The sequence below is a fragment of the Eulemur rufifrons genome, chromosome 7 (assembly GCF_041146395.1).
Source record: "Eulemur rufifrons isolate Redbay chromosome 7, OSU_ERuf_1, whole genome shotgun sequence".
NCBI lineage: Eukaryota > Metazoa > Chordata > Mammalia > Primates > Lemuridae > Eulemur > Eulemur rufifrons.
This window is the reverse complement of record NC_090989.1, coordinates 255,714,132-255,735,709: the sequence shown is the minus strand read 5'-3', so window position 1 is coordinate 255,735,709 and position 21,578 is coordinate 255,714,132. Positions and strand designations below refer to the sequence as shown.

The following is a 21,578-nucleotide window of genomic DNA, read 5'->3' as shown; positions in this document are numbered from 1 at the left end:
AGCAGAAGAGGAGTTCCTGTCTGGGAAGGGAAGGTGCGGAGCCCGGAGCACCTCTCACCAGCCCCCAAACCTCTCTGCTGGGCTCTAGGCACCCGAGGGGCTGAGTTTGAAAATCTGCAAGCTGATCCAGCCCCCAAAACTCAGCTTAGGTCAGCTGGAAAGTATATTTGTGGGGGACACAAGTCATGTCAGGTAAGAAGATAAAATATGAGAGATGAGGATAAAGAACAGCATTGAAAATGGGATAGACATGTCTTTGTGAGTTTCGTTTTGTTATTCACTGCAAAGGTGCTCTCTTTAGGGCAGCAGTCCCCAACTTTTTGGCATCAGGGACCAGTTTCATGGAAGACAATTTTTCCACGGATGGGGGAGGCGGAGTCAGGCGTTGATGCAAGTGATGGGGAGCGGCTGTAAATGCAGTTGAAGTTTCACTTGCTCACCTGCTGCTCACCTCCTGCTGTGCGCCCTGGGGTTTGGGGACTGTAGCTTTAGGGAAGTCAGGGGGGCTGTGCCAGGTGCTCAGTAGGTTGTTTCTCCCACCTCAGGCCAAGAGCTTTTATCAGGAGGAGGCCTGGGCTTGCAGCATTATCCTGGGGGAAGTTGGTCTCATACAGAACGCCATTAGCTTTAACCTACCTTTTGCCCATTGAGATGAGTTCTTTAGATTATTAGAAAGCTCTCAACTGGGAATCCAGAAATCCCTCTCCTAATCCTGGTAAGACAGTGGACAAATCCCTTCTCCTTTCTAGTCCTCAGTCTCTGAAAATGAGGGTGGAATTAGCAATGCCCAGACATTTGGATTTCACACACCAAGACAGGGAAGCCCATGGACCAGAAACTTACAGAAGGTGGAAAACTTTTTATCTCACCACATCAGGACATTAAAAACAAAGCTATCTATCATTTTATAACAGAAAAACATTTCAATACCATATAGGCTACAAAGGACCTTATCTATAAATTAAGGATAGTTCCTTAAATGGAATAAATTTAGCTTTAAGGAAAACCTCACTATGTCATTCTCATTTGTCTTATTTTGTTTGAGCGTATCAGTTTTCTATTGCTGCTATAACAGACTACCACAAATTTGGTGGTCTAAACCGTGCCCATTTATTGTCTGCCAGTTCCATGCCAGAAGTCTGGACACCGTGGGGCCCCACCGAGTCCTCTGCTCAGGGCTTCACAAGGCCAAAATCAAGGTGTCACCTGGGATGGGTTCTTATATGGAGGCTCAACCGGGGAAAATTCCGTTCTATGCTCATTCAGGTTATTGGCAGAATTCCGTTCCTTGCAATTGTAGGATGGGGATCCCTGTTTTCTTGGCATGTGGACCTTCTTCATCTTGAAACCAACAATGGCAGATTGAATCTATCTCATGCTTCGAGTCTCTGATTTCCCCTCTGCTATTAGGCAAAGAAAGGTCTCTGTTTTAGGGGCTTGTCTGACTACCCTGGGTCTACATGTACAATAATTTAAGGTGAGCTGATTAGTAACCTTAATTACATCTGCAATGTCCCTTTTGCCATCTATCATAACATATTCATGGGAGTAACATCAAAGGGCTGAGGTCACTGGGGCCAAAACTAACTGCCTGCCTCCCCTGGTCTGGTGAAGGTTGGGTCAGATAAACATTTGGAAACACTGGAGGATTCTGCAGCTCCAAGACTGGTTGTCAAATAGTCTCAGATTTTTAAGTTGACATATCCCAGCATTGTGTATTTGTGAGAATACAGAATCTTGCATGGACTAGGTACTCAGGAAATGTTTGCTGAGCAAACAAGTATTAATAAGTTCATTGTTGCCAATATTATTTTAATGTGACTTTGATTATAAATCTTGTGGTACTGTATTATCATTGTCATTAGCTACAGATTAGAAAACAAGCCAAAATCATTACAGAGATGTATTAAAACTAAAAATGATTGAGTAAATCATGGTAGAAACAATTAAAACATGAATTGCTCTGCAATATCCGTGCATGCTCTGCTGAGGGTGAGAAGTGTTGCTTTCAATCAAGGGCCGGGGATAATTAACAGAGGTCCCCAAAAGCAGTAAGAACTTAATCTTTCTTTCCTCCTTCCCTTCCTTCTCTCCTTTCTCTCTTTTTATCCTTTTCTCTTTCTCTCTTTCTTCCTTGGCAAAATACATTAACTTGGCCAGCTTTAAAATTAAATTAAAATTTAAAAATTGCTTTATTTATTGAATATCTACAGTGTACAACCCAAACTCCCTAGCCTGGTGTTCAGAGCCCTAAGCCTTCACCCAGGCCACCTTGTCCTTATCACTCACCATCGAAGTGGGCCAGCTGTTGCCGTTCCTGTCTCGGTTTCCCACCTCCTTGCCTGTGTTCGTGCTGCTCCTCCGCCTACGATTCACATCTCCAGCATTGCCTCTCCCAAACCACCCCCCGGCTCTCCCCGCCTGCCCCACAGCCTGGCTCCGCCTCTCCCGCGGCACTGAGCGCTGTCCACCGCGTGAGGTGGCCACCGTGCCGGCTCCTTGCCTCCACCAGACAGTGAGCTCTCTTTGGCCAGGACTGCGTTGGGCTCATTTCTCTGTCCCCATCAACACCCACCACGGGGCACAGTCCACAGGAATATCTCCGAGAAATACTAACCCACTGTGATCCCGTAGTATGATCGCTTAGGGGAAGGTGGAGGACAAGGAGAAAGAAAGAGGAGGATACAGAATGGAGAGAAAGACAAGAAAGAGGAGTGTCAGGGGGCTCCTCAGGCATGGACAGGTACTTACGGAATCCTTAGGGGGGCCCTTGTCCAAGCTCTGGGGAGACAGCAGGGAAAGCAGTGACAAAACCCTTGTCCTCATGGGGCTTCCATTCTGGTTGAGGAAGTCGGTCAATATACAAACAAATGGTAGACAAGATGGGTTCAGAAAATTTTAGGAGCTATGTTAGGGCGTTAGACAGGGTGGCATGTCAGAGAGTGGCAGGATGGAAAATATTTAGGGTGGGGAGACCTGAAGGATGAGAAGAGGTGAGCCATGTCGAGAACTCAGGGAATTGTGTTCCCAGCTAATAAAACAGCAAGTGCAAAGCCCCAGAGGGAGGAAGGAAATTGCTTTTGGTTTCAGGGAACAAGAAGAAGGCCGGTGAGGCTGTGCTTGATGAGGAAGAGTGAGAGTAAAGGGAAATCAGGCCAGAGTGGGAGGCAGGGCCTGCATTACGTGGCTTCCACTGTGATAAGGAACGTTACAAAAATTATCCCAAACTTGTAAATGATAGAAAGATGCCATAATGTGACCATTTACCCTTATACTTAGAGCATTTTCAGCCCTGCCTGAGGGTCATCTGACTGGGGAATGGAACTTTGCCCAATCAATTAAGACCCAGACATTTCACAATTCTCTGCAACTGATAAGTTATGTTGGTTTTCAGTGATTTTCTTTTCTGTCCCCAAAGCTGATGGTTTTATTGCCCTGTAGGACATTAACCAGTTTTGTACCTAATGTAGCAAGTCTTATCTTATTCCTTACTTTTCTCATTCACCGTAAAAATCCCTGTTCCTCAAATTCTCTTTCAAATCCACTTTGTCACCCCACAGATCCCATTATTAATGAGTTGAATAAAACTTTGACATGTGCTCACTACCGATTTTCATGTGAATTATGTTTTTAACCTTTTGAGAATTATATTCTGATAGGAATTGGGTTTTAAATGCATGGAAAGCAGGCGATGAGAAGAATTAATTTATGTTTGACAAAGGACGCTCAGACTGCTGGGTGGCAGATGAGCTTAACAGGCCCCCACGGGAAGTGAGATGCCCAGTTAGGAGCCAGCACCTCTGTCCAGGGGAGAGATGGCCACGTGGCTTGAGTGAGGGAGGTCGAGGCAGAGAGGTGGGGAGTGAGCCACAACAGACTCTGACATTTGTGGGCATTTGTGCTCTTCCTGTTTCCACGTTGGATTGCCATGATCTACTTGACTGGTCGTTTTCCTCTCTAATGTGGGAGCTCCTTGGCAGGGGCTGTGTCCAACTTTTTGTTTCCTCTGCATCCACCCCTGGGCTGAACATGGAGTGGTGTTTGGCAAGTGTTTGCTGAATGAATTCTTCCCTTTAGGTTCATTATCATGGCCTTTTTTTTTTCTATTGTGGTAAAATATATGTAACATAAAATTTACCTTATTAACCATCTTTAAGTGTCAGTTCAGTGTCACTAAGTACATTCACACTATTGTGCCACCATCACCACCATCTACCTTCAAAACATTTCCATCATCCCAAACTGAAACTCTGAACCCATTAAACAATAACCCCCATTCTCCCCTTCCCCCCAGTCCCTGGCAACCACCATTCTACCTTCTGTCTCTATAAATTTGATTACTCTAGGTACCTCCTATGAGTGGAATCATAACATGTGTGTTCTTTGGGGTGGCTTATTTCACTTAGTGTAATGTCTTCAAGTTTCATCCATCTTGTAGCATGTATCAGCATTTCCTTCTCTTTTCAAGATGAATAATATTCCATAATCTGTATACACCGTGATTTGTTAATCCATTCATCTGTTGATGGACATTTGTTTTGCTTCCACCTTTTGGCTACTGTGAATGCTACTGCTAGGTATACAAATAATCTCTTCAAGTCCCTGCTTCAGCTCCCTTGGGTATAGATCTAGCATTGGAATTGCTGGATTGTATGGTAATTCTATGCTTAACTTTTTAAGGGCCACCATACTGTTTTCTACATTCCCACTAACAGTGCACAAGGGTTCCAGTTTCTGCACACCCTTGACAACACTTGTTATTTTTTGTTTTTTTTTTTTTGATAATCACCATTTTAGTGAGTGTGAAATCATATTTTAAAATATAAGTGGTCATGGAAAGGGGAGATCCCAGGGGGAGGCATTTTGGGGGCCTTTCCTCTGTGTACCCTGAAAGGAGACAGCTGGGGGCTGGAGAGAGCTCCTAGTCTGGAGGATGCATAGGGGAGGAGAGCCAGGAGAGGGGGTGCCAAGACCACTCTCACTGAGCTCACAGCATGGATTCGGGGCTGGCTTAAATAGAAGCCCCACTGTGGCAGCACTGAAGCCCAGAAGGAGTCCATGAAGGAAGACTTGTTTGTGTGAGTCTACTGTTGGGCTCTTGCCCCTGGGGAAAGCTGTTTCTAATTTGGACCTTTCCTTCTGTGTGTTTCTTCCCAGTGCGATAATGCGAAAGGGTTGAAAGCCTTCTACGATGCAATAAAATACGGGCCCAACCACTTGATGGTGTTTGGAGGTGTCTGTCCATCCGTCACGTCTATCATTGCAGAGTCCCTCCAAGGCTGGAATCTGGTGCAGGTAAGTCCTGATCCACCTTACGTTGGGGGGCTGTCTTTGACTGGCCACCAGTCTTTTGCAGAAATGGCTCCTTGCACAATGTGGTTCCTAAGTTGCCTGGGCCAGGCCTCCTGGACTAGCTCCTAGATGATCTGCCCTCACTGCTGGACCCCACCTGGCATGGCCCCACAGTGGGTCTCCAAAGGGCAGTCCTGATACCACCATTGTGTATTAGAAACCCTCAATGCTCACCATTGACTTCCTAGCCCAGGCCGACCTGCCTGTCCAGTGTTAGCTTCTGTAGCTACCTGTCACTCCACAACACAGCCCTGCCAGACACCCCACCTTTCCCTATGTGCCCCCCAGACCTCAGGTCTCAGAGCCCTGCTCTCACTGTTCCTTTAACCAGATGACCATTATCTACTCTCTGCCAATCCATCCATCCATCATTCTAATGGTTGTATATGTAGGGCCTACTATGTGCAGACGCTGTTCTGAGCATTTATATGCATTAACTCATTTAATCCTTGTAACTACTCTTTGCTGTAGGTACTATTATCATCCCCATTGTATAGATAAGGACACCGAGGCACAGAGAAACTAAGTAACTTGCCCAAGGACTCACAGCTAATAAGTAGCACGGCCAAGATTTTAATCCAGGTAGTCCGGCTCTTGAAATTAGACTATGGAAAGGAAACTGGGCTCTGATAGAAATAAACAGGGTGATGGGATGCATAGTGACTTCCCTGGGGCGGTCAGGAAAGGCCTCCTGGAAGAGGTGACAATTGAGCTGAGACCTGAAGGGTGTGAAGGAGCCCACTGGGTGAAGAGCATTCCACGCTGGTGAATGGAATAGTAAAGGCAGGCAGGCAGCTTGTGATGGAAGCAACCTGGCATGTCCATGGGACAGAAAATGGGGAGGTGGGACTGGAACATGGGGGGCTGGAGTCAGGGTGCAGAGAGTAAGAGTGAAGAGGCGGCAGGAGCCAGCCCATGCAGGGGGTCAGTTTTCACTCCACCTGCGTAGACTGAGGCCCTCCTCTGAGTCGGGTCCTGCAAGCATGGGGTGCCAAGGGTGGAGCCCAAGCTTACAGCCAAGAGGGGCAGGGGCACAGGTGTGATGACAGAGGTGTGATGAGGGAGGGGTGGGGGCCCAGAGGAGGGCCCCCCACTCAGCCCCAGGTCACGGAAGGCTTCCCGGGGCAGGTGTTGCAGGAGGAGAGGGCGTTGGACAGCCGGGACGTGGGGGAGCGCACGGCTGCAGAGGAAGCCGGGTGAGCAGAAGCGGTAGGTGGGAAAGCGTGTGGGCTTGGGGAGCGGTGAGTCACTCATTGTGGCCGGAGCAGGCCACACTGATTGTGGGTGGATGCAATGGGAGAGGAGGCCAGAATAGCAGCTCAGCGTGCTACAGTGCAAACCTAACTATGTACCTGGGAGCCAGCATGGCTCAGCGTGCTGCAGGATCCTGGCCTCAGGCCCTCGTGGAGCCCCAAACAGCAGTGAGAACTTGGACAAGTCACTTAGCTTCTCTGGGCTTGAGCCTCTCTCTTGAATACCAAAGAGCACCCTCCTGGCTCGTAAGAACCAGGCGCTGCCACCCTGAGCCTCATTCCCTCATCTACACGATCGAGGTGTTAACAGGACTGCATTTATAGGGTTCTCATGCGATCGAAAGGTTAGAACTGTGCCTGGCACACAGTGAGCGCCAACTAAGCGTTACTTGTTGTTAGCCCTGCCCTGTCTCCTCTCACTCCTTGAGTTGAATACCCTGATTACTTGGCATTCCTGGTCTTTCGTGCATTCCCACCTTCTTACACTGTTCTCACCACTTGAAACATCCTGTTCTCCCTATAGCCAGTGTATCAAGTGCTACCCATTCTTTGAGACTCAACTTAAATGCCAGCTCCTCCAGGAAGCCTTTCTGGACTGCTACGAGGGGGCTACTAAAGTAGGGCCCCTAGAAAGTCTTTTTATCACTTCCCGCTGTTTATTTCTGGCAGAGCGGTACTCAGTGGGTCCTATTCTGGCTTTGCCTGTCTTCTCTCAGGGTTTTGCAGATGTGGGGGCATGTTTGCAAATGTTTGTCTCTCGTGCTGGGCTGCGAGCTCCTTGAGGACAGAACCTGGGCCTGTGTGACATCTGCTTTTCCCTGTGCCTAATATTTCACAGACTTCATTAGATGTCAGCTGGATGATCAGAGGGAGGGAAGGAGGCAGGAGGGGATAGGAGGACAGAAGGATCTGCAGATGGACATTTTGCCCAGACAGGAGAGGCCAAGCTCCCTGGGAAACTCCCCATCCAGAGGGGAATCCAAAGAGCTTCCCGCTTCTCAGCCTCACTCGGCACTGCCTGCCCCTCGGAATTCTCTGAGAAGCTGCAGGGACAGGCACAGCCTTGGGAAGTCCCGACTTCAGCATGAGCAAGACAGGCCTCCAGCTAGAGGATCTGACAAGACAGGGAACTGCGGATCGTATTAGTTAGTTATTACCGGGTAACAAATTACCCCCCAAGTTTAGCAGCTTAAGATAGTGGCTTAAACTTATTATTTCATTATTTTTATGGGTCAGGCATGTAGGCCCATAGAACAGCTGTGTCTGCTCCATGGTGTTTGAGGCCCAGCTGGAGGATCTGAAGGCTTGACTGGGGCTGGAGGTCCTGCCTCCCCGCGGCTCCTCTCCATGTGGGTCTGTACACAGGGCTGCTTGAGTGTCCTCATGACATGGCAGCTGGCTTCCCCCAAAGGGAGTCACCCAGAAAACCAGGGCAGAGGTGGCGAAGCCATTTAGGACCTGGCTCTGGAAGTCACATACCATTACTTTTACTGTCTTCTCCTGATGACACAAATCGGCCCTTACTTAGTGTAAGAGAGGAGTGCCAAGGTGACCAGGGCCATCCTGGAGGCTGGCTGTCACAGTGACTAACGTCTCAGAGGAAGGCAGAATCACACGTTGCCTAGCAAGGGGGCCTTGACACTGACGCCCTTCCCTGTTTTATAGAACTCCTGCTCATCCTTCAAAACCCCAGATAGGCCCCACTTCCTCTGTGAGGCCTTCCCTGGTCTCCTTCCTTCACCCCCTTTCCTTCTGTGCCTCCCTCCCCCACCCAAGAAGTAAATGGCTTGTTCCTTCCTCTTCTACAAGGGGTGATATCCCTGCCAACAGGGTGAAAACTGTTTCTTGGGCAGGAGAAAAAAATCTTGGTATAAAGCGTAGACATACAGACAGTACATAAACAGATATATGTGTGTCTGTGGTGTTGCAGTGTCATGAGGGGGCAGGATTAGGAAAAAATATCCAGAAAGGCTTCTTAGGAGACCAATGGTGAAAAGAAGGTTGAGAAATATAATACGGTTTTCCATCACTTCTATATTGAGTACAGTGTTCTGTTATTAAATAAATTATATGCTGTGAAAAATAATTCGTCCTATATCCTTGTCTTTCCAACTAGATTGTGAGCTTCTTGGGGGCCAGGGCCCCCCGCTTTCTGCACCTCCTGGTTCCCGGTGCCTAGCGCAGGGCCTGGGTCACAGTAGGTGCTCACTGAGTACTGCGCTGTGCAAAGGCAGAGGACAGTCTGAGGGCCTGAACCCCACCTGGGCCCAACCACATGAGGTAGGTGGCCACGGACATGCCTGTGCTCGGCCTCCACCTCCACAGAACCCCTCTGCACTTTGACAGGCCCTTGGGGGGTGACACTCATGCTCTGCTGCCCTAGCATTTGCTACTAGACCCAGGGCCGGATCAAGGGCTCCAGCAGGACGCGGATGGGGGATGCTGCGGGGCTGGGATTGGCGGTGCTCAACGGTTTGGAGCACTCTGAGGGCGTGGGAGGCAGAGTGGTGGATGAGCCCAGGACAGCAGATTTCTCCCAGCCTTGTGCGGCCAGGCCAGGAGGATGTAGGAACAAGGACCCGCATCCTGATGGGGGCGTAGCCTGGGAGCCTGGATTTCTGCCCCCCTCCCACTCTCTGGGAATACAGCCCCATTTGTTGTGGGCCAGACTCTGTGGACCTCTCAAGCCACCCCCAGCCCCCAACTCAGGGAGGCTGAGTTCGCCTCCAGAGGCGGTGGAGGGGTGGAGGGGTGGAGGGGTGGGTGGGTGGGTCTGCAGGTGCTCAAGGGATTTGATGAATCCCTTAACTTATTCAAAACTGGCCTATAAGACAGAGTTTCACAAATGGGAAAATGCATGTAATTTGTGTAATTGAAAAGGAGCTCTGACTGCCCTTCGGGGGAGCAATGTGTGCTGGACAGAGACGGCTTGGAATGTGCAATCAGTTGTTTCTGTTTCTTGGTGCCGTCAAAATAGGGATTCGTACCCCCAAGGGGCGAAAATTCACCCTGGTACTGAAATGGGTTAAATTTAACTTTTGCCTTTTACTGGCCTTCTTGATTCATGGTTGCTGCATAAAGAGGCTGATATTGTTTTAGTCATGATGTGAGTCACTAAGCCACTGGGAACCTCAGACCCTCCGTCTAGAGGCAAGGACTTTCATAGAGTCCGGAGTCTGACCTGCAGGTGAGGGTGGCTCTGTCCCTCTCCGGCCAGGTCAGACCCCTGCCCAGGGTGCAGGGCTCAGCTCTGGGCCTCACACTGGGAGGCACCAGGGCATGACCCGGGAAGGCATCAGGGAAGGGCCAGGGTCTGCACGTTGGAGAATGGAGCATATTCAGCTGGAGAACACACAGGGCACTGGGGAGGAGGGGGGCGTCTGCACCCCCAGAGCTCGTTGCTGTCTTTGAGAGACTGGCTGGTTCTCTGTGATGCAGGCAGGGAGAAGTGGGAGCCATGGTTGAAGTTAGAGGGGGAGGGTTTCCAGCCGCAGCAGCAAGCCCTGCCCCTGGGGGCCTCCAGCCTGCAGCAGGCTGCCTGGCTGTGAAGTCCTGGGTTCCCTGTGGCCCAAGGCTCCCTGAACCATCTAGTTTCGGCCAGGCCTGCTGCTGGGGAGGTTCAATAAGTAGAGTGGGCATAGACCAGGTTGGTGGCTCTCAGACTACACTGGAAGTGTCACTTATGGGGGCTGGGGATATCCTCATGGTAACAGTGCAAATGCTGGGGCTCCACTCTGAGCAGGTCTAGGTTAGGGGATTCATCAAATCCCTCGCGGACTGTACACCCCACTCATCACAACCTCAGCCGTGTCAGTACCAGCGGCCCGGGTGACTGAGATGCGCTGGGCCCCCGGAGACGTGCCAGGCCAGGTGCTCTCTGAGGCCCGTTCAGCTCCCAGACACCTGGGCTCTTTCACCAGATGCTGCTGGTCCACAGAACTTTCATTTATGCTGCACATGTGGGAAAGAAGACATGGAGGAGGTTGCAGGGAGTTACTGCCGTGACGAACATCCCAGTGTTGCCAGGACAAAACCCACAGTCTGCAGTTTGGCAAAGGGGGCTCCCGCACCTTCCCCAGCCCACCTCCTGCCCCTTCCTGCTGCTGGCCTCAGCATAGCTACTCCTCTGCCTCCGTGGTCTCTCCACTTGGCAGGGCTGTGCTCACCCTTTGTGGCATAGCTTGGATGCCCCTTTCTCCATGAAGCCCCCATTGCCTCCCGTGTGCTGCCTCACCTGCACCCCACCCCCCACGGCATTGGTGGCCCTGCATCTGCCCTACCCAGGCCTGGAGCTGCCTGTGGTTGGAGCCCTGTCTCATCCACCCCTGGCCCGGGCCTGGAGCAGGCCTGGCACCAGTGTGCAGCAGTGCTCGGGGAGCGTTTGCTGACACAAAGCCAGATGCCTGCCTTCTGGGCCTGGGCTCACCTCCCGAGGACTGAGGGTGGATCTCAGAGCCTGCCAGGCCTGAAAGCACCCAAGGGCTCTCCAGAGGCAGCCCCTTGGCAGGTGGATGCGAAGGGAGACCTGACATGGCGTTTAGCTCAGCCTCAGCCCACATCTCCCATCTCTGGACCCCCCGTTTTCTAACTAATACATTTCTTTTGCAATTTTCTCAGACCCACTCAGAATCCCATCCTCAGAGATCTGAGGGTGGATTGCTCTGCCTCTACCTTGCGCTTTGGGGAGCAGTCTTACAGATCTCCCACGAGCTTAGTTTGTCCTTCTGAAAGCATGGGGCCTGGGGAAAAAGCAGGGGAGTTTGGAGCTGGGTGGGAAAGATGGAGACAGGGTAACTTGTACAAGAGGTGGAAGCAGAGCCCAGGGAAGGTCCAAGAGATGCTGGCGAGAGGGGGGTTGACATCCTCAGAGACCAGGACCAAACTCCTTCCTTCTTGGGAGTGAGATGATCGCTGCCTCAGCTTGCAGACAGAAATAGTCTAGCTGATGAAAATAAAGTCGGATTCCTGAAGGGATAAAGGGCTGCTCATAGGAAAACGCAAACACTCCATCCTCAAGAACTGCATCCCGCAGAGCCTGTCCTTTAAAAGCAGCCGCAGCAGATTATTAAATTGTAGATGCATTTCTCCTGGCGCCATCCCAGCCTCCCCTCGGCAGCCCACCCTGCCTTCTGGCCTGCCTTGGCACTCCCCCGAGGACCTTCCTGGGAAGGAACATTTCGGCTTGTGTAACGGGGCTGTCTCCTTGGAGAAGCTCGTGCGAGGGCGTGGAGGCAAGGAGGACATTCAGGCAGGAGGATGTCGACTCTGTTTGTAGACGTGTTGGCAACGGAGCCCCAGTACATTTAGGACTTGATTTCTGCAAACTCTAAATCATGCCTGGTTTTGACATTTAAAAAACAAATCAGTGAAAACCCCCAAATCAGGCCCTTTGCTATTTACTGAATTCCAGCATTGCTCTAAACTGTCGGTCCGTGCCATTTTGCCTCATGGGAACAGAAATTTTGTGATCTGACTTGATTTTCTGGAGTGATTATTAAACTGTAGGTTGCCTGAGAAATCAAAAGATTGCTTCTTACTTAGCTGTGGGTTGTAGAATTTGAGGTAGATTCATTGCGTGGCAGAGCTGGTAGCGTCTCAGCAGTCACTGCGTCCAGTGTCCCCGTTGTGCAGAGTGGGAAACAGAGGCCCAGGGGGTAGGGCCTTGCCCAAGTTCTTACAGTGTCTGCAGCACTGGGTCCCACGGCTCACACTCCAGTGCTTCGCAATACGTGCTGTGGTCTTATTTTCTCTCTCTTAGCCTCGCTTTCTGTGATGTGAAATGGGAACAGCAAGCCTGCCTTCTATGTTTTGTGCAGGTGATGTGCGAATCAATGAAGACTTTTCTTTTTTCTTTAAGTGAAAGCACTTTTATAAACCATAATACAGTAGGTGCTGTTACAATGACCGGGACTCCTTAGCTAGGAACAGACCTCTGATGATGGCTGTGGGAGTTTAATGCTTTGCGTGGACATGACGGGTTGTTAACTGTGGCACCACAAACCCTGAAACTAAGGGTGCAGGGGTGGAATTGGGGCTCTTCAGCAAGACGCTCAAAGCACACACAAGGTCTGCCTCTCAGCCCCCAGGTATCAAAACCCACTGGGCCACAATCCCACCACAACCCAGCCCACGTGGCTGCCACGCCCTTGCCATGGCGTACGAGGGAGTCTGCAGCCTTGACTGGAAACCATTTAGGGGCGGCCGTGTGATTAGACACAGCTGGACACTTTGCTGCTGTCTAAGAATGAATAGAGGCCATGAATCCAGGGCGATGGGAGTCGGTTCTTGGTGCTGGTCTCCAGAGGGGCCATTTAGCACATTAATAATCTATGAGATGCTTCCACCTTCTGGATTCATTAATAAATAAAGGGGGGAAGAAGCAGCAGCGATATTAAGGCCGTGCACTGTGGGCCAAGCAGAGGGGGCGAGAGAGACCCCAAAACCAGGGGCCTTTGGGTCGTCCTTCCTGGCTGTGTTGTTGGATGCTGCAGGCGGAATGCCCTGCATGAGGCGAGGAGAAGCTTAGCAGCTTCTTGTTTGGATACAATAGGTAGAAGGAAGTAGGAGCCCTTGGAAGGGTTTTCACCACAAAGGAGTCAGGAGTTGGCTTGAGGCAGGACCAGTGGTGGCCATGGCAACAGAGGTGCTTGCCCAGCTCATTCCAGGGACACAGGGCCACCGGGCCGGAGAGGCGTAGTGGAACAAGACAGTGCTGGCGCTGGCCCCTCCCACCTCGTTTGCCCCAAACCATTGGCTCCAGCCACCCCGACTTCCTTGAGGCTGCTGAGCTGCATGGCGTTCTCTGAAGCCTCTAGCATCCCCTGAGCAGTTCCCATGCCTGCAGACAGTCCTCTCCTTTCACCTTAAGAACTGGCCTCAAATACAATTCCTTCTGCAGAAACTTCCCTGATTTCTCCCGAGTTAGTTGGTGAATTCCTGGCTTCCCTGAGCTTCCGGGCATGTTATGTGTGCTGCAACCCCCTTCAAGCCCCGTCTCTATCCCCGAGTGTCACAATTCCCTCCATTTCTGCCTCCCTCATTAGACTGTGGCACTCTAAGGATGCTGACCCTGTCTGATTTGTCTCTTCGAGCCTGGTCCCCCCCAGGGCCTGGTGCAGGACAGGGACCCAGTAATGTGTGTCAGGGATGGGGGAGCAAATTCACTCCACAGCTTTGTGCTGAGCTGGGGGACTCAATACCCTTCATGAGCCCAACCCCCTCCTTCGGTGGGAGGGTGGAGACGCGGTTCCGCTTCCAATGTGGCTTGCGTGGATCCCGGCAGTACCCGCTGATCTCCGAGGGAAGGGGGGGTTCTCTTCTCACTCATTCACCCATTCATGCACTCACTCATTGATTCGCTGACTCACGCTCCTATGCATTCACTCGTTCTCTCACTCAACAAGTGCAGCACCTGCTGTGTATGCCCCAGGCCCTCCCACCGGTGCAAATCCACCATTCAACACTGTTGCCCTGAGAGACGTGACACGTGACACAGATGCAGGAGCCAGACAGAGGACTGGAGTTCAGGAGCTCTGGGTAATGGTCACTAATGTCTGTCACTGACAGTGAACTTGGGCAAACCAGCAACCCCCTCGGAGCCTCACTGAATCCATCTGTGCAATGGAGCTAATCCTGCCTGCCCTTCTGTGGCTATTGACAGAGTCAGATGGGTCCAGGAAGGTGGAGCACCTGGAAGCACTGTGCAGGCTGTCAGCCCCTCCAGACAGCAGGTGGTGACGTTACTGTGGCGGATGCCTTTGGGATCCGAGACGCCAGGGAGCTCCTTGGAGATTTATCCGACTCCATTTGTCTCCAGATCCAAAGCTGTGTGGATGAAATTGACATCACAGACCACGAAGGTGATTCAGTAAGATTGAAGCAGAGAACCTGCAGGAGAGGCGAGATTAGCCCCTGGCAGCTGTCAGAAGGCGCACAGGCTCTTTTTCTGCTGTGTTGAGAGAAGCAGAGGCGGGTGAAGGAGGGGCAGGACGCTCCCCAGGGCGTGGCGGCTCCCAATCCATTCCTGCCGAGGACCCACCCCATATCTTTCCTGTCCATCTGGTGAAAGAGTCAATCCAAGGTTCTGACCCCCATTTTTAATTCAAGACCACGGTCTCTAAAGTAACATCCGTTCCCAGTGTGTAACTCCAACGGCCTCATTGTTTATGCGTCTTTCACCAGCAGCTGCCTCAACCCCTTTCTGGGAATATGCGGGATGTAAATAATTCATTCTGAATAAATAAATCACGCGCGCTACTTACGGTACGGCTGACGCTGCTCGTCGGCGGCACAACCGCGGGTTACGTGGAGTAGAGTCTGGAATTACAGGTTGGGTCTGGAAAGAACTGGAGAGGGAATTATAAAACGAGCTCCCTCCAGGTGACAAGCAGGAGAAAGGGGATAATACCAACCTTGCGGGGTCGTGGTGAGGGGGAGAAGTAATAAGTGTGGGACGCGGCACTGGGCTCCCAGCAGGCGCTCAATATTATTCTGCAAACATTGTTCCTGTAATTCATGAGTGAAGGTGACTCACCTCTTGAGGCAGTGTCTCTGCAATGGACTTCCCTGTAGTTGCGGCTCTCGAGCTTCGGTGGCTGTCACGATCACCTGGGAACTTGGTAAAACACAAAAGCCTGCCAGGCGTAGGGTGACCAACCACACTGTTTGCCTGGGACTGAAAGTGTCCCTGGATCAGTATTCAAACCAGGCAAGTCCTGGGCAAACCAGGACGAGTTGGTCACCCTCCCCAGCTCCGGTCCGAGCTGTAGGAGCCCAGTCCCCTGTGCTGCTCATTGGCACCCTGGGTGATTCTAGTACACGGTAGCCATGGGAACCCCTGCCTCAGGGAGAGGACCCGCCCCAGGTGCAGACTGAGGGGCTCACAGTGGGGATGCTAAGAGGGGATTCAGGCTCCGTATGCAGGGGTGGCCCAGGCGACACTTCCCAGACATGTCTGATGGCCGGGACTGTCGGGTGGGACAGAGGGGGAGGGTCAGGTTGACCAGTTACAAATCAGAGCCCCAGGTCCACTGATTAGCATCTCCAGGGAAAGAGCCTGGGAGGCGGATTTTTAACAGGACCCCTGGAAAGTTCTCATGGCCAGGGAAATTTGGGTAAAACCGATCTAGAGATCCTGCAAAGCCGTGTTGTTCATGGTGCAACAGGAATGCAGACTCCCAGGCTCCACCCCAGACTTCCTGGCTCCGCGTCTGAATTTTACCAACATCCTGTAGGTGGTTCTTGCTGTAAGGTGCCTCTCCCTCGGGATCACCTGGGGTCTCTGAAGGGAAGCCAGGTGTGTCGGCTGGGGAAGGGTTTTGAGACAGGTTCAGACTCTGGAGTTGGCTTGAGGGAAATGCCTACGGATTCAGCCTCAAGGGTCCACTTTCGGAACGTCAGCGTGAAAATGCAGGTGCAGTCCTGTCTTCACTGACACCGGACCTCCCTGCAGTCGGCATCACGGATGCTCATCACACTGCAGTGTGGAATGTGTGCCACATACTGACCTGGGAGTCTCTGTCAGCCAACAAGACCCCCCACCCTGTACTGGCCAGGCACACACACGGGGGACCTGTGACTCCAAATAAGAAGCAATGGGCAGGGCACTGGGCTTAGCGGGGGAGACCTGGCTTCCTACCCCGGCCCTGCCAATTGCCACTGGGCAGCTTTACACACACCACATACCCTCACGGGAGCCTGGACATCTTCCCCCGCGACTGTCCTGCTTTCCCCCAGGACTGTTGTGAGGCTCTGGTGAGGCAGAGCCCAGGCGGGCACCGGGTGAGCCACTGAGCAGGTGCTCCAGGGACAAAAGCACAAGGTGCGTGTGGCACCTCAGCGCTGATGTCCAGGCTGCGTTCTGTCTGGATGGTGGCGGTGCGCTCACGCGTGCAGGAGGAAGTGGAGGTGCAGAGAGGCTGACGTACCGGTAACACCACGTGCACTTCTCGGGCGTGGGGCTGAGGTTCACATCCAGGCTCTGGCCCTTATCAGCTGGTGCCTGCAGGCAGGTTCCCTAGTCTCTCCCAGCCTCAGCTCCTCACCTGTGACCTGGCAGTGGCATCATACTGACGCCGGGGCGACCGTCCGTTGCACTCCTTCTCCCTCCTGGGGGCTTCCACTCAAGGACACGGGCACCCAGCTGGCCTCCTGGTCTACCTCCCCAGGCAGAGGCAGAGCCCTGGGATCTGGGGGCAGCTCCCTGGGACTAGCTGTGTGGTCTTGGGGGCCTTCTATTGTAAAGAGCTCAATAATTTTGGTAATGTCATGTCACTATCCCCTGCGGCTCAGAACCACCAGTGCCAGTCCTTAAACTGGCCATCTTCCCTCTTGGGCCCCTGCATGAGATTTCCCCTGGCTCCTGCTCCATTCCTACATGCTGTGAGAGCAGCCAAGCAGGTGGTGAGCGGCCAAGGCCACTTGTGCATGTAACGCCATGTAGAATACAGCAGCTGTGCCAAGCCATCAGCTTGGGTGTCTCTTGATCCACAGAGCCCTCCAGGTACAGGACACCTTCTTCTACAGGAAGTGAGGCCCAGAGAGGTTAGACAGCCTGCGTAAGGTCACACTGCAAGGAGGAGCAGAGCTGTGGTGCCAGCCTTTCTGGCAGGCTCCCCCCCAGTCCCTTCCCCTCATGCTCAGGGACAGAGCCTGCTCCCTGCACAGCTCAGGAGCCTTTGCCCATGCTGTTCCTGCTGCCCGATGCCCTCTCTGCCCCTGCCCTCTCACCTCGCTGAGTCCTCTGAATTTTCTGATATTCAGATGTCACCTCGTCCTCCAGGACACCTTCCTAATCTCCCCCCACTCTGGTCCCCAGCTGGAGGCCCTACCCACCATCTCCCTTTGCATTTTCCTCACTTCCTTTGTTTTGCTTATTCTTCAGTATATTGCCGTCTCTGATGAGGTTCCATTGTCACCCACCCAACTGAACTTCATCATGACCAGGACAGTCTTTGCCCATCTGAGCATTAGCTATACCCCAAGGGCCTTGCAGGGGACCTGGCACTGTGTGGGTACTCAGAAACTGTGAATAGACACTCCTGGAGGGCCTGTCACAAAACCAGTTTGTGACACTACTGGCCTACATTTCCATGGCCTTTGCCATGGGCCAGGCCTGGTCCTAAACACTGTGCATAAATGAACTCATTTACTCCACCGCCAGCCCTGTGAGGTAGACACTATCACTCTCCTCATTTCACAGAGAGGAAACTGAGGTATAGAGAGGTGGCATGTCTTGCCAGGGAATTGCCAGTCTTAAGTGGCTCCAGAGCCCCTGCTCACAACCACTAGGCTACACTGCCCGTCGCATGATCCCGTGTAACCCTCACAGCAACACTCAGGGAAGGGAGGAACAGGCATCGTCCCGGTTAGGCTCGTTTTCAGAGCAAGGAAAATAAGATTCACAGAGGGAAGTGTCTGGCGCTGCCTCCTGCTGTGAGCAGGCCACAGGGTGAGGTCTAGCGAAGGCCTCTAGGAGGGGGCTTTCTGGAGGGCAGCCTGCAGGTTCCAGACCCCAGGCCTCTGCGGCCTCTCCCCAGCCCGTGTTGGCCAGGAGCTCCCTGCCTGTCCACAGAGGACCCAGGTGGTGCGTGGCTGTGTTCTGACACAGGCCGCGTTCTCCCTGTAAATCATTCATGACACGCACACACCCATGCATGCACCTATGCACACGCACACACGCACCCCACCCCCCCGGCTTGGAAACCTATTACTCATCCAGTAACTTGCATGTAAAAAATAAATGGACCCTTTGAACCCAGAAAATGGATGGACTAATTGTTGGTGGAAATCAATAACTAGGCTAAGTATTTCAAGTATAGTATATACAGCTCTACTCTGGGTAGTTTTATCATGAATAAGTTGATTTTTTTTAAAATAGAACATAGTCTACATTAGTTTTGAATTATATGAAGGCTTTTGTTTGAATCTATTTACTAAGAAGATTAAATTATTTATTATTTCCATGATGCAGAGATTGAGCCTTCTACAGTGGTAAGGGCTCAACTTGAGAAAAACAATCCTAGGTTGGATAACTATTTAGGCATTATGCCCAAATGCTTATATAAGCATAACTTTCTCGATTTTTCCCAGGGTCCCCCACACACTATTACCTAGCACTCTCCTGGCTACTTCTAAGATGGCGTGTTGGCTTTGCACATATCGAGGAACGGCTCCCTTCCCACTGTGGGTGTCTCCTGAAACTCCGGGCACATCCTTAGGAGCAGGTCTGGGTTCGTGGACCTTTGGCACAGCAAAGCAGTTCTGGCCCAAGCCTCCAGGCCACACTAACAAAAAGGCATTTTTACCCAATTCTCAGCTTCAACACCATTTTTGGGGAAGCTTTTCCAGAGTATGCCTCCTGTAGACACGTCCCTAAACACTGCCTGCCTTACAGCACTCTCAGTCCCTCCTTCATTGCCAGTCTTGCCTGATGGTGGCAGGGCCCCTCTGTGATGGGACAGTGTCTGCTCTGTTTGCACTTGGAACCCTCCAGCCCAGCACATGGCCTAGAATCTAGGAGAACCTCCTAGAAACTTTGGGTTTTGTTTTGTTTTGGGTACTCTCTCAATCTCTCTCTTTTGTGTAAGTAGCATCATGAACTCATGGATTTTTAAAAATATATTGAAAGCACTGTATTTCAGTTAGTTGTGGACATTATTTTTAATGCAAACAGTATTTTAGCTGCTCTATTCATGTTTCTACCTTTCCCCCTAATTTTTTTCCAACTTTTTATTTTGAAAATTTTTAAAACTGCAGAAGTAAGTTATAAGAAAGTACAATGAACATCCTCTACCCTTTACCTAGATTCACCCACCAGTTGTTTATATTTTGCCACATTTGTTCTTTTGTTCTTCCTCTCCCTCTCTCTTTCCCCCTCGCCTACACACACACACACACACACACACACACACACAGACACAGACACACACACTCCCTCATGTTTTTTTGAAACACTTGACAATAATTTGTGGACATAATGATACTTCACCCCAATATGTTAGCACGAATCTCCTAAGAAATTATATTCTCTTACATAACCATAATATAATTATCACATCTAAAAAATTTAACAGTAATATAATAGTATTACCTATGGTCCATATTTAGATTTTTCCAGTTGTCCCCAAAATGGCCTTATTTGGAGGTGAGGAGGGGATCAAGGATCCAAGCAAGGAGCGTGCATTGTGTTTGCCGTCCTGTGCTTAGTCTTTTTTAATCTAGACTAAGTCCTCCTACTTTTTTTTTTTGGCTTTCAGGACATTGATTTTTTTTTTTTTTTTTTTTTTTTTGAAAACTCAAGCCAGCTGTTTCATAAAATGTCCCACAATCTGTATTTATTTGTTTCTTCATGATTAGATTCATGAGTTTTAGCAAGAATGCTACATTTTTTAGACTGTGTTTTTCCCAGTACATAGAGTCAGGAGGCCCATGATGTCAGTTCGAACTATTATCGATGATGCTAAATTAATCACTTGGTGAAGGTGGTTATCTTCCAGATTTATTGTAAAGACACCTTTTTCCCTCTGCAAATATGAAGTAATGTATGGGGTGAAACTCTGAGACCATGTGACTATCCTGTTTCCCCACCACATCAGTGCCTGCCTCACTAACACAGGGTGTTGCAAAATGGTCATCCTCTAATTCTGTTATTCCTTATACATTTAAGCCGGCATTCTTCTCAACATGGTAGCTTTCCCTTCTTTGACCCTTTCTTCCCCTCTTCCTGCCCCTCTCTCTCTCTCCTCCCTGACTAATTTGAACACTTAATATTTTACCTGCCCTAGTCTTGGAATCAGCCATTTCTCCAAGGAGCTCTGATTCCTTCTGGTGGGAAATTGTATTGAGAAACCAACATTTGGGTGCTGGGTATAGTTGTTGCTACTGGGGTTCACTCCTTGTAAGTTTTTTCAGTGGACTGAACTTGAAAGTATAATTTTTAATATTTTAAACAGAAGTGTTTAAAATTTAATCTGACCATGAGGAGGCAATCAAATATGGGACATTCTGTAAATCACCTGGCCTGAATTCTTCAAAAAACGTCATGTGTGGAAAACAAGAACAACCACAAAAAGACAGCCTAAGACTGTTCTAGATGAAAAGAGACTAAAAAAAATACCAGCCAAATGTAAGGCACGAATGTTGATTGGATTCTGAATTTTAAAAACGTAAAGGACAATTTTAAGAAATTGAAAAAATTTGAATGTGACTGTGCGTTAGATGATACTGAATTATTGTTCCTGTTCCTAAGTGTGATAATGACATTGCAATGATATAGGAGAATGTCATTCTTAGGAGATCCATTCTGAACTATTTAGGAGTAAAGTGTCATGATGTCTGTAAGCTAATTTCAAATGCTTCAAAAACAAAATATTATGCCTATGTATATGTGTGTGCATGTATGTATATGTGTACCTATGTGTATATACGTAGATACATATATATTTAAAGAGAAAGAGAGAAGAAAGTAGATGTGCAAAATTATGAATCTAAATGAAAGGTATATAGTATTCTTTGTACTGTTCTTTCAACTTTTTTGTAGGTTTAAGTATTTTCACAATAAAAAGCTATGAATGTGTGTGCATGTGTGTCTGTGTGTGCTAGGTGGGGGATATGGTGGGAGGGGGGAATATGTTCTCCTTAGTTGGACTGTGAAAATGTGTCTGAAAGTCGCTTTACAGGGTTTTCTCCATGTGATTATATTAGCAACTCAATAGACTCTTAGGTTCCTTTGTTCTGGTTTGTTTTCAGTTTTTAGGGATTGATTTTTTTCTTCTTGTTGGTTAATTTTATTTTTTAAAAAAATTATACAAATTTTACATGATTCCATACTCAAAACTATAAAGCAAGGTACAGGAGAGAGTTCTGGGCTCTGACCCAAGTCCCCTCCATTCTGTTCCATGCCATCCTAATATATGACCATTTTTATTAGTTTTTAATTTATCCTTCCAGTGTTTCTTATTGCAAATATGAGCG

At 50.0% G+C, this 21,578-nt stretch overlaps 1 protein-coding gene across 1 annotated transcript in view; it reads left to right on the top strand.

The window, feature by feature from the left end:
* GABBR2 (gamma-aminobutyric acid type B receptor subunit 2) overlaps positions 1 to 21,578 on the top strand; it is a 366,525-nt gene that overhangs the window by 115,082 nt on the left and 229,865 nt on the right. Inside the window, exon 2 of the mRNA XM_069474472.1 lies at positions 5,158 to 5,295. Within this exon, the coding sequence (XP_069330573.1) occupies positions 5,158 to 5,295 (138 nt within the window). The remainder of the gene's footprint in view (positions 1 to 5,157; positions 5,296 to 21,578) is intronic.